Source organism: Melanostigma gelatinosum, assembly GCF_949748355.1.
Source record: "Melanostigma gelatinosum genome assembly, chromosome: 18".
In the NCBI taxonomy this organism is placed as follows: domain Eukaryota; kingdom Metazoa; phylum Chordata; class Actinopteri; order Perciformes; family Zoarcidae; genus Melanostigma; species Melanostigma gelatinosum.
This window is the reverse complement of record NC_136651.1, coordinates 20345601-20359104: the sequence shown is the minus strand read 5'-3', so window position 1 is coordinate 20359104 and position 13504 is coordinate 20345601. Positions and strand designations below refer to the sequence as shown.

Here is a 13504-nt window from a genome sequence, read left to right as displayed (position 1 = left end):
GTCCTTTGAATTACATTATTGAATGTCTGTTTTGTGCGATCTCAGAAAACGCACAATAAAACTCTTAATCGAAAAAAAAGAAGCTATGAAGACATGTTGTATAAACACACAAACAGGTGAGGCAATGATGAGACGTGCTCATTGGCTAGATGAGCCAATGGGATCAGGACCATGGAGAGTCCCTCCCGTGACGGTCACATCACTCCACTTCACATCTGCAAGTACGCAGCTGGAAGAATATTCACACCAGCTTTGATTTCAGTCCACTAACAGTTACAGTACTGAACCAGGCCGAACACTGAGTCAACAGGTAGGTCAGTCAGGAGAGGATGGATTCCATATGATCAGATGTTTGTTTTATGTCTCACAAACACTCTTCATGGTGTAATCCGTGTGATGAGCGCTCGCTGTTTTTCAGGATGGAGTTCAGACATGGTGTGTGTCTGGAGGAGCTGTGTCCAGTGTGTGGAGACAAAGTCTCTGGTTACCACTACGGTCTGCTCACCTGTGAGAGCTGCAAGGTACATTTACTTCTGCTGGAGCTGTATTGTTGTAAATGCCTATCAGTTCTCGTTGTAAACAGAACCGCCTTCCTCAAGTGGACCCCTTTCTCTTCTTCAACCCTCGCAGGGTTTTTTCAAAAGGACGGTCCAGAACAACAAGAAGTACATCTGCGCAGAGAACCGGGACTGCAGGATCGATGTAAGTCAAAGGAAGCGGTGTCCGTTCTGCAGATTCCAAAAGTGTCTCCATGTCGGCATGAGGCTGGAAGGTAAGGAGGGCGGCTCTTCATCCACATGTGTTAGGAAATCAATGAAGGGGAATCCTTGTATTGTACATAACCTTTCATAACGCCACAGGCATATTCCAACTGCGACCTGCTTCCCGCGGCCTAGACTGACGAAATGGGAATATATTCAGAACCAAAAGTATAACCCTCTATCACATAACAGAGGATTTATTTACGCTCTTCTTGTTGTCCATATTGGTCCAAGAAAATGTCTTCAAATTATTACTATTTAAAAAAAAATGTTTTGTAGTAATTTAAAGTATTGTCGCATCCCAACTATACATTTAATGGATGTGCGGTGACTTCGATGCCAATTACCTGTAACAACAACACCAATAATAATGGTGGTAATAATTGTAATTTAAAGTAGAGTTTAATGCATTCAACTTCATACAACATCCACCTGTTCACATCTAACACGCTCACGGGTCACGCGCTTCGGAACGAGTCAGTCTTTAGTGTAACAGACCCGCAATGAAAGCCGCTGTGGGTTCATGCGTTATTATTATTAGCATCACAGTTGTGGTTTGCTCCTGCGTTCAGCTGCGATGTTCTGTGTTGGCAATAGTTACATTCATTAAAGGCGGGCAACACCGGTCACTTTCGACATTTACGTTATTCGCCTGTATGTCTTCAACGTGTAAGGACTTTTAATAAACATATGTTTAAAGACAGTTTTCTCTAAAACAGTTTTTCTCACTTCAGTAGCTCTTACATACACCAAACTTTCCACTTTCATTCCTACATTCTGATAGTTTCTCACAGAGCGGTTTGTTCATCAATGATTAGAGATGAACATTGTATTCCTAAAAACATGGAGAAGATAGATTTTTCATGGCTGTTGATAGTATTTTCTGATTTATGATACAAAGATCTTTCCAAAATTCCTTTTGTAAAAACCTTTGATTCTCATATATAAACGAAATGAAACAAGAATTTCGAACCTGGCTTTGTCCAATGTTCAGATTTCTGTTCTGGAAATTTAAGCAAATTAGTACATATTTAATCAGGCAATGACTATTTTCCATATTCTGACATACATTTACAGAAAACTTGCAATACAAAAAACAATTGTCTTAATGTAGGTAATCAACTGGGGAAGTGTGATGGTGATATATATTAGTTAAATTATATCCAGTGAGAATATATATGTGTTGACAATAGGACAAATATAAAGTTTTATGTTTTAAGGTCTATTTTTATGTTTCCCTGAGTGGAAAGATGGTTGAATAACAGGAGCTTTATTGATTTTCTATGAATCATATTTTACTCGCTCTCTCCTACGTGACTAGAAACAGACTTCGAGGGTAATTGTGTATAAACCTGCAGTAACATTTCAGATTAAAACCCACAAATTACAGAATGAATACTTTGCATATTGGAGCTACCAATAAAATAACACATTTTAATTTATGAGGGACCTAGAAATAAATGACACGGTAAATATTTTTGTGCAAGTGTTAAGTGTTTTTGCCTGTTAATTGTTTATGATCTGATGATATGACATATCGTCGGATGGACTTTTCCCAGGAAATTTAACACACAAGTAACTATGTCATAGATATTTGGTGCAACCTTGCTCCCCAGCAGCAATAACAATTCAGACTTTACCCTGCCTGCTCCCTAGTACAAAGTCTGTGTAATTCGATGTGTGAGGGTCGGGGCACTTTCATTTTATGCTGATTCACGTCTTAGTCACGCTCACAGGAGACGCTCGAGGAGAAGGCCAGAAAGAGACGCAAGGAGAGAGGAGACGAGGCCACATGCATTCAACACAATGAGTCATTCTTGCCTTGGAGCCGTCATTCTAAAGCATCAGCTGTCCATTGTTATACCGCTGTACCTTATAATCAGATGAGCATAACAGTGTTCATGACAACTTCTATATTTACTATTAATTCAATTCACACTGTGGCATAATGTGACAAGAAAGTGCAGGTGTGATATATTCATTTAACAATTTCCGGGTCAAGCGAGAAGAGAGGAAGCATAAGTTAGCACAATGCAGAGCATCCCCAGTTATTGTGTAAGGAATTTACAGTGGTTTTTGTTTTATGTTGACTTGCTGAGAAGTCCATCTTCTTCTTGTTTTTTTTCCAGTTGGTCCTAAAGATGAGGAATATGAATAATGTCAATCATAGTGTTGTTTCACCCTCATGAATGAGCAATCTAAGGGGTAATCTGTCCGTTTGTGAACATCATCAATCAAACTGCTCTAAACAAATCTCATCTCATCAGCTGTTCGTGCAGATCGAATACGAGGTGGCAGGAACAAGTTCGGCCCCATGTACAAGCGTGATCGTGCCCTCAAGCAGCAGAGAAAGGCTCTGATTCAAGCTAGCGGATTCAGAATAGACAGCGGCCCACCGCTGGGCTCCTCGACCCAGCAAAGAGACTTGACCTTTACTGGTGGCCTTCATCCAGTTCCCATCCTTCACTGCACCCCACTACCCACCGCACAGAACGACCGTATCAGCTACCAGCCTCCATCACTGTGTTCACTCCTGCCATCCGACTCACCCGGTGTAAACCAGTACCAGTGTTCCTCCTCAAACTGGACCATCAAGTCAGAGCACGTCAACAACGCTGCTGCAGGAATCGACTCAGACGAGCTGTACTCAAGACCTCTCTCTCCACGCGGTCCAAGGATGCCACAGCTAGTGATGGAGTTCATGCGCTGTGATCCAGACGAGCTCCAGCTGCAGAATAAGATCACTGCTCGTCTCCTGCAGGAGCACACGAACTGGGAGAAACACGGGAACCCCAGCACCTTCGGCCTGATGTGCCTCATGGCTGACCAGACGCTGTTCGCCATCGTGGAGTGGGCTCGCACATCCATCTTCTTCAAACAACTTACGGTGAGATCTTCTGACAGCTCATGTTTGTTGCCGCGATGAATATCTTCATAGCATTGTAGCTGCACGAAACGATCTCAGCAAGCACAATGATATATCATCTGATAGGAATAATAGTCCAAATATGTTGGCACAATAGTGGCATACTTTCATATTACATTTCCTGTTGAATTATATCCAACTTGTAAGCTGGTATGTTTACGTATGTGTCTTGAGCAGGTTGAGTTAAAGGTTCCCCCCCTGGAGCCGCTTCTGTCCTTGTTCTGAATGAAGTTAATGGGTCGACAGTTAAAGGGGCCCAAGAGAGTTTTGTTCTGCTCACATTCAGTGCTTACAACCAAAACTCATTGTATTTATCTTTGAGGTCTAACAAACATCTTAAATTACATCTTCAGAAAACTTTTGCATGATTCCTTACTTGAAGTCGTTTTCCAGTCTTTGTTGGAACATTGCTTTGTTGAAGAATTATTGCCTCCTGCAGATTAGTTCACTAGCCTGAAACCATTGGCAGGACTGCGTCTTATCTTTTTACAAACCAACTTCAGATGAAACCACGCCCACTTCAAAAGACTGAAGCAGTGTCGACCGTGCTGTGATTGGCTAGTACTCGATGCGTCCTTGTGATTGGATGCTATTTGGGATCATCATCTTTCCTACCTGTGAGAAGAGTTTATGGACAAAGCATTAAGTTGTTACATTTTACTCAATTAACAGTTGGCTGTCTAACTTGCTAATTCCTCTATGCTTTCATGCTACAGTGGCTATAGAAAATGAGCCAACAGCGGGCTGGGGGCCAGTGGAGGCGCTGGCTCTAACAGTCCCTCTGCCTCACTCCCCGCTGCTAGGAGACGAGCCCGCTTAATTTGAGTTTCTACAGCCGGTCCGTCTCTGGAATGGCCCTCTGCTCTGTTCATGGCTTTGAAAAACTATGGATGCGGCCAGATGGTGTATTACGCTACCCGCTTGCTTGTGCATGCCTGTCCCCATGAAGGTGTACAATACAACCAAAACTCTGAAAACATTCCTCCATGGCGCTACTAGAGATCAAGAACTCCAAACGGTTACTTTAAAGCACATCCGCTTACTGTCATAGGAGAGACAGAGAGAGAGAGAGTATGGTACATTAGTTGTAATATGGGCTGAAAATCAGTCTCACTAAATTGCCAGATGGCATGGTGGAAAACAACTTCTCTGTGTGTTTGTGCGAGAGAGTGTTGTGAACCCTAACCCTAAATCACTCAGGTTTATATCAACTGCTGATATACAAAACACAGAGCACCTGGACCAACACATTCTGAGTCCCAAAATTGTCAAATACCGACGCTTGGTCAGTGGCCCTAAACTTTAAACGATGTCTCTTGTCTCGTCTGTGAATTCCCTATGTTCCTGTAAGTTTCCTGTTCTGGTTTCATGAAATTCCACTTCACTCTACTTCTGGTCTGGTCTGTGTTTGAGACCTCCATCATGCCCCGTGACAGAAAATGTCTCTGACAGGGGGACAACAACAGAAATGGATCCTGTTCTTTTGAAGATGAGCTAGATAAAACCTGTACTGGAATGGTTTTAACGCCTTCTTCCTGCTCCAAGGTGAATGACCAGATGAAGTTGCTGCACAGCTGCTGGAGTGACCTGTTGCTCCTGGACATCATCTCCAGACAGGTCCTGTATGGCAAAGAAGGCAGCCTGCTCCTGGTCACTGGGCAGGAGGTAAATGGCACTTTTATTTGTAACAATAGATATTTCACAAACAAGTAAAGCGAGTAAACACATAGCTACAAAGCACTGAGGCCATGTGGGGTTTACATTTCTCCTGTCTACTGTCTTTACGTACATCATTTATCAATGGATTGGCAGTTCAATCCCCGGCTCCGCTAGTCCATGTTGACATTTCCTTGGGCAAGACACTTAACCCAAAATGTCTCCCGTAATTGCTTGTGTATGAATGAGTGTCAATGGTTAGATCAGGGATTCCCAAAGTGGGGTGCGCGCACCCCTGGGGGTGCGCGAGCTGCCTCTAGGGGGTGCGCGAGAGGAAAAATGTAATGGCGGCGCAGTCCTGTCTCCTAAAAATTACGTTCCCCCAAAACTAAAATGCATTCTCAATTACGTTTTACCACGAACGTATTTTCTCCCTGATTACGTTTGTGTTTGACGTACAAATACGCTTCTCATCAACATATCTTTGCTGTACTCTAGTCTTTATTATTTTTCTGTGATCTGCCTCGCCTCTACCCCGCCACCCACAAGTTATTGCCCCGCGGCCTGTTCCGAGGGCTGACAGACCTGACGATCGGGTGCCTCACGGCGGGGGCGGCTGGAGACCTCGCGTCCCGGCGCCAACGGGTGAGCGCCGCCACTCGGAACCATAAAACCAAGTCCCGGATTTCACCCGGGGGACATTCTGGAGGTATTGTGACCGGGTGATGTGCCTCGTTGCTGGGGAGGTATGAGCCGAGAGTGGCGGGGTGTTATGGAGGTATATATTACAACTCTGTGTTGTTCCCGTGTGTGGATGAGCGCATTTCTGCCGGAGACAGGCGGCGTGTTGTGGTAGTATTCTGACCGCGTAATAGGGAGAAGGAGAGGCGGTGGTGGAGAGGGAACAATGTTAAAGAGATGGTGGAATGTATGATTGGAGAGAGAGAAGCGAAAAAGTTGGACGTGATCCCGGTGTCCAACAACACTGTCGCGCGCATCGATGCTTTGTCCGAAGACATCCTGGCTACATTGGTCGGTCGCGTGAAGAAGAGTGAGTTTTACTCTCTGCAAGTAGACGAGCCTACAGATGTGGCCAATCTGGCCAATCGTCCGTTACCTTCGTAACGTTACGTCCGTTACCTTTTGGAAGGCACGGTGCAGGAAGAGTTTTTGTGTTTTTTATCTTGTAAACAAACGCCACGCGCGAGCAAACTGTTCTCTCATTCGTCCGATTTTTATGCGGCTCTGTTGCTTTTTTTTTTTAAGGTGTGTGTGTGTGGGGGGGGGGGGGGGGTTGGGGGTGCGTGAACCCGGTCGGGATGTAGAAGGGGGTGCGTGGCCTAAAACGTTTGGGAACCGCTGGGATATCGGATTGTGAATTCTGTGATTTGATATTGGTGCAGCCATGATGGACTACCCAGGATGCAAAAAGTACTCTTAATTTACCTAACGCCACATGAAAATCTAGCAAGATAATCTCTAGAACCTCTGGGCTATGCTGACCATTGGCGGAAGGGGGCAATCAGGCCCAAACCGGTTTGACTCTCGTGTAGTGCGTACCTCGCATTGATCTTTCTACATGACCAGAAGATTTGGGAATGATTAGCATTCATGGGACCACACATTCTCCAACACAATCCTCCTGACTTGTCCTGTGTTTTGTCAAAAACAAGAAACAGGGCCAATACTTTGTGGGCAGATTTGAGCTTTGGAGTCTAAATTGGTGTGTAAATTTAAGAGTCGCAAAACAAAGCCTTACACATTTACTTGCCAGCCCCCCCCCCCCCCCAAACAATGTGTTAGAAAGGAGGTATGACACATGAAAATAAAGCTGTGCAGTACAGAGAGACATCCGTTCCTGATGTCAGCACGTGTGCTCTTTGGGCCAGATGGAGCTGTCTGATGTAGCCTCCCATGCTGGTCTCACTGTGGCCAGCCTAGTCCAGAAAGGACAGGAGCTGGTTGAGAAGCTCCACATCATAAAGGTGGACCGCCAAGAGTTTGCCTGCATCAAGTTCATCATCCTCTTTAATCCAGGTTCGTGACAGCAGTTGCTTTCTATCTATAAAGCTTCATATGGGCTAAAAAGTCCTGAAGTGCCACACTGATTTGACGGATTCTTGGTGAATTATTTCATAAGTGTGTTTTTAACCGAGGTACCTTTCCAGCCCAGTCACTATTAAAGAATGTCGTCATTGTGAATTTCTGAAAAACCACAGCATACGTTGACTGTAAACGCCTATGCATTCGGTCTGAGCAAGTGACGTAGTATATTGAGCAACCGTGAGAATGTTGTGTTATAATAACGAGTAACAAACTAGGAAGTCCAGTAAGACCGGAATCATTTAAGGAACTGTACCTGCATTTCGACGAGTGGAACCAACCAAGGTCTAAATGTTGTTCCTCAGCCAGAGCTCCTGGTGTCTAAAAAGTCCCTCCTCTAGGGGTATTCCCTTCTGATGTCCCAGGAACCATGGAGAGGGAATTTGCTGTAGTAAACTTGTGCACAGAGTCACTGACAATGTGATACCAAGGTGTAACAACATGCTATATGTTTCAACAAATAGCTTAAAAAAACAGCTATCTTGAGAACTGAACGGGAACTTGATGTGGTTCCAGGGGTTTTATTATCAAGTTAACTGTCTATGATCCCAGTTAGAGAAGGAAGAATAAGTATTAACCTTCTACAGTTCTCTCCACTCCATGATGTTTGACAAGCTTTGCTCTATGCACATTCATTGGCTGTTGCTTTCCCTTCCCGCCCCACTGACCAGATGTAAAGCAGCTTGAGGACCATCAGTTCATAGAGAGCGTGCAGGAGCAGGCTGAAGGAGCCCTGCTGGAGTACACGCTGTGCACCTCTTCTCACCTTCTCGGCCGCTTTGCTCATCTGCTGCTTTGTCTGTCCGAGCTACGCTCTCTCAGCGCCCTCGCTGAAGACTACCTGTACGGCAAACACCTGAGTGGTGAGGTGCTGTGCAACAACCTGCTCATTGAGATGCTCCGTGCCAAGCGCAGCTGGGCATGAAGGCTCAGGGACTCGGTGAATGTCTGCACACATCAGCATACGGAGGCATTAAGCTGTGCTCAATGTCTAATACAATGAAATTATCCCTGATGTTGTTCTCTGCTTTAAAACTGAATTTACGCATTTATATATACAATGAAATAATATTGTAAATGAGACTTTTATCCAGTGAAATGTCAAATGAGCTTGAAGGAGCAATCTGGCAGTTTGGCAAATGGGCCTGTTTGAAGTTGATAAAAGCTTAATGTCATCTTGAGATAAGCTGGGAATGTGTCTGGCTTGATAAAGCACCAAGACTTGAGGACTGCTAGTCTTCAGCATAAGAGAAATACAAAGCCAAAGCAGTGCATCAGTTGTAGTCCATTCGTCTCTGTGTCGCTGGGTCAGATCTGGGGGCGGAACCGAGCACTGTGCATAATTACACAGTGACTTTCCGAATACTATCACCAGCTGGTATCAATGTATGTACAGTAATATTTAGAGACCAGCCTGTTCAATTACATCTGGAACCAAAAGTTGTGTCTTAAAAGTCTTTGTCTCGCTATAACATCCCTCTTAACCAAAACTGACATATCGTCACCACTTATGTTGGTATGGTAAACTTGTAAGCAAACACTTTCCTATTTAGACATTAAGCAGACACAGAGCAACATTATCATTCATTGGGGCCCGAGTACCGACGGCAGCAATGTAATGTCCGATATTCCTGAAAAGTCACAGCCATGTGAGCATACAACACACCACGGCTGCCACTCGGGCCGGATCGTCACTGCTTGCAGCTTTAATTTGGATTCGTGCGTGTTTCTGGCCACCACTCATGGGATCCATTGTTGATATAAAGATATTAATTATAAGTGTGCCATTATACAGTGCCCTCTGTTTCTGCTTTTTCCAACCCATGATAAAATTCTGCTTATATTGAATTGATATTATTGACATTTGAAAACTAAATGTTTTCACGAGGGCACAATTACATTGCATTACATGTCTACATGTAAAACTTTAGCCTGACATGTGGTGTGTTATTAAAACCTTCGGTGTCTGGTATAGAACTTTAAATGGAGGACAATGCCGGCTACACAACTTGAGTTCTGCAGCGATGAAGAGGTCCCTCATGCTGAGGTCGATATGTGCAGCATAAACACAAACTCTAGTCATCACAACACATAACACGTTCCTGAGGAATATACATACTGTGATACATGAAGCCAGTTATTGAGGATAATGTACTGGAACATGATGGGAGTGTATGATGAGAAAACAGACACACACTTTCTGCTGTTTAAAGTCAGGGCACATTAAACCTTTGTTATTGGTCACTGAGATCCCACCGATTACACCTTCAACCACCTGTTTAGGCCACTCTGCTTTAATAAAAGGCTTAATCAACATAATGCACTCATCTTATTGTGGAGGCCCACTATCTGATCCCGTCCACCTCATGGGATCCCATTTCCTGGTCGACCTTGACATCCAGCTGGCATCAAGTTGGCATCCGTCCTGTTTCAGGACAAAACATGGCAGCATGATTAAAAATACACAGTGTTACAGGCCAAGAAGAGACCTTCTGTTGGGACGAAACACAATCTGATTTATCAGGACAGACTAACTTCTTACAATAAATAAAAAATAAAATTAGCCAAAAAAGTAGTCCCACACTTATTGAAGTCAATTAAGTAAGAGAATTTACTGCATAAATATACTTTTTTAAATGTCTGACTATGCTTATCTGTGACTTGTAGGAAACTGAGTAGAGGGTACAGGTCATCAGTGAATTATAGTTAGTTCATAGAGTTTATTGCCTCAATACAGCCAAGTTCATATTTATCTAATACTATTTATCTAATACTCTAATACTAATACTTTGCGTTTGCTTTGGGGTTACATTTTAACATCATCCTTGTGCTATGCTGGTGAATTCATGTATTTATGTTATTACATAATAATAATATAATAAAAAGAAGGTTGTTTCTAAATGCTTAAAGAATAGAACAAAACACAAACTGTCTTTTAGAAGACCTCCAGCTTTATTGAAGAGTTGGTTCACACAAATGACAAGCAAATCAAAATGTTCTCACTTCCCTGTAGCTCTCCATGCAGCAAAAATAATCCTCTGAACATTGTGCATGTCTGTATATACTTTTACAAATTACTTTATATGATTTCAAGTCTTACTATTCTCTTGTTGCACGACAAAAGAACTACGGAACTACTTATTTCTGTTATGCATTGATGAAATTAATATTATGTTTATCATCTATACTTTTATATTTTCACATTCAATAAAAAGGGGCATATGAAATATTTTTTTGTAAAACGAGAATTAACTCGAGAAGTAATTTGTTTTAGTTGATAAGTATTCTGCATATTTGCACACTGTCTTAAATGAATGTCCTCTGTTCGGGCTTGTTAATTCTCACAACACCAGTCATATCACATATGCTCAATGGATTTCAAATCCAAAACCTTTTGATCTCAGCTTCATGGGTGTTTTTGAGTCTGAAGGATGCTTGTTTCCTTTAGCGTTGACTTAAAGGGTCGAGAATCACACTCGGCGCTGCAGGTGTCACTGTTGAAACAAATTTGATCAGAATTTCAATGATGGATTTTTTCCAAAGAATAGAAACATATTTTCTTCAAAAATAATCATGAGATTGGGTAATGGTTTATTTAAACCAATGACTATTTTTCTACATTCCGTTCTCCCTCTTGCCTTTGCCTCTATGGTCCATTCAGAGCAACAAAGAGGCGGACAAGATGGCAAAGGAGGCTGTTAAAAAGAGATATATAGAGGTAAACATAGATCTAAATCAGAAGGAAAGAACAAAAAACTATAATATGGAAAATGAATAATATGGCAGTTTGACTTGTCGAGAGACGCTGGTCTGGTAAAAAAGGATCCACAATCTAGATGTCACACTAGTTCCAGAGGGGGCCAGCAATGCAACATAACGGATGACAGCTGCTGGTAAACCCCCGAAGAAGAGAAGAAGACGACCAGAGAGCCACTTCCTCTACTTCCGGGAAACACAATCCTCAATTCACCAAGATGGCGACATTAGTAGTAAGGCAGTCACCGGTCGGAGGTTTCAGTTTCGGAAACTGCAAGAGGTAAGCGCTTTTCAATGGATGTAAATCAGATCAGAATAACTACAGTACTGCGTTTAATCAGCTGTTACTCCTTTTATTAAGACGTCGAGTAGAATAGACGTGTTTTTGATGCGGGTTTCTCAGTGATGCTAACTCATGTAACTTGGCTTCCATACAATGACTCAGGCATTTCCCACACGCTAGTTGTAACGTTAATGTTCACCTATCAAGCTAACGTTACACGTGTTATGGTTGTTCAAGTATATAACCTGGGTCTTACAAGAAATACAAATATCACAGTGGAACGTTTCTTAACCACGATATTCAGTCCGATATCTGCGTAACGTTAGACAACGTTAGCCGTGTACGGCAACGTTAAACTGACGTCAGCTAACGTCCGTTTATAAAGCAAATACTGGAGACTTAACGCTCCTGGCGCTAACGTTACTGTGTGTCTGTGTATGTAATGTTAATGCTGTCCATGTCAGTGCAATGCTCAGGTTATAAAGGTGTGTTTGTACTGAACAACGGTGCTGTTAGTGAACCCCAGATGGTGAAATTATGAAAGTCGTTATAATCCCACTAGTTCCAGTAAAATAATCTAACAGTGTTCATTGATATATATAGATTTAATTTAGACATGTCAGAAGCTAACCGTGAGATTGTTCAATAGTGACGGATCTGTTGTTGAAATCCTGTTTATGTGACTTGTCATTGTGTTTTGGCCTGATTGTAGTCAGAGCCTGTACCATAACCACACGAAATGGAACAATGATGCTGTAAGAAACAATAATAGACACCTCAAGGGTTCAGGCAGAAATATAGCTCAACATGTTCAGCACCCCAGACAGTCATACAATTAACATTTATTTAAGACTTAGTTTTTTCTTTTGACAGTGCTGAGTAGTTTGTGTGTACTGAAAGTTGTATTTTATTTATGAATGTGAAATGTGGCTAGAATGCTAAGATTTATAATATAATTCTGTTTTTGTGCCGTGAACTGCAGACATCATAAAACCAAACGACACATATTTGTGTATGTGAAACAAAAATGTCACAACATATATATTGCCAAAAATATGAGTAAGTTCGGCTCCAAAACAAACCTACCGTTTGGTGGAGATCTAGAACATTCCCGTGTCAGGGAGTTGATAAGCGGTCGTGGCCTCACTGCTCAACATTTAGTCATGTATAAAATTGTAGCCTCAGGTTATTATTAACATTTATTATTAGGCTGCCAGCGTTTGCTTTACACTGACACAGATATAACATTACATTTATTTTCAGAAATGCAGTTTTGGAAAGTGAAGCGAACAAAGTGGGATGCAGCTTGCCTGCTGCTCGGAAAACAGGAACTACCATCTGTGGTGTTGTCTTCAAGGTGAGTGACAGATAGCAGGTCGCTTCAAAAATCAGAATGAATGAGAATTCAAACCTACAATATTCTAGCACACTGAAGTAAATCAAGTTCATTGTATGTTCTCTTTGCCTAGCATGAACACACAGTACTATAAGAGGAGGTGATTTCATTTGTCACGCATCCAGAAAACACTTTTATAAGTCTGTCACAATAATCCACATGACACGAACTGAGAGGCACAGTCTGTGCAGCAAATATCCATCTGACGATGGTGCTGCAGTGCCGTTTGTTGATGTTAACTTCACCCGAGCTTTTCATGCCCTAGCCAGTCCAAATGTGTGCAGTGGAAAAGGTAATTTGACTTTTACAGAATAACTGGATATATCTCCTATAGTTCTTACAGCAGCATGCACAGATAAACTAGCCGCTTTAATAATTATGTCCCATTTCTATCATAACATGGAGCATTTTAACATTTTACTGTTAAGCCTCGGGCCAACCACATCCTTGAGCCCTGTTAGCTTTCAGATAATCAGAAAAACATTCTGTTATTTTTGAAGACGTTGGGTCGGCGTCTAATATTGGTTGGCCATTCTGGTTAATCAAAGCACGTTCTAACGCGCCCTCGTACAGGTTAACATGTAGGAAAATATGTGAGAGGTGAAGGAAGCAAGGGATTGAAT

The 13504-nt window shown here is 42.4% G+C and overlaps 2 protein-coding genes across 2 annotated transcripts in view; both read left to right on the top strand.

The window, feature by feature from the left end:
- Positions 1–419: 419 nt before the first annotated feature.
- nr5a1b (nuclear receptor subfamily 5, group A, member 1b) lies at positions 420–8371 on the top strand (the record flags this gene model as incomplete). The annotated part of the gene is made up of 6 exons (XM_079289284.1): positions 420–521; positions 631–772; positions 3029–3648; positions 5233–5352; positions 7233–7380; positions 8118–8371. 6 exons carry the CDS (start codon positions 420–422, stop codon positions 8369–8371), a joined length of 1386 nt encoding a protein of 461 aa, XP_079145410.1.
- Positions 8372–11407: 3036 nt separating this feature from the next.
- psmb7 (proteasome 20S subunit beta 7) overlaps positions 11408–13504 on the top strand; it is a 6974-nt gene continuing 4877 nt past the window's right edge. Inside the window, exons 1-2 of the mRNA XM_079288801.1 lie at positions 11408–11482; positions 12749–12842. Coding sequence (XP_079144927.1) covers positions 11421–11482; positions 12749–12842 — 156 coding nt within the window. The 5' untranslated portion in view covers positions 11408–11420. The remainder of the gene's footprint in view (positions 11483–12748; positions 12843–13504) is intronic.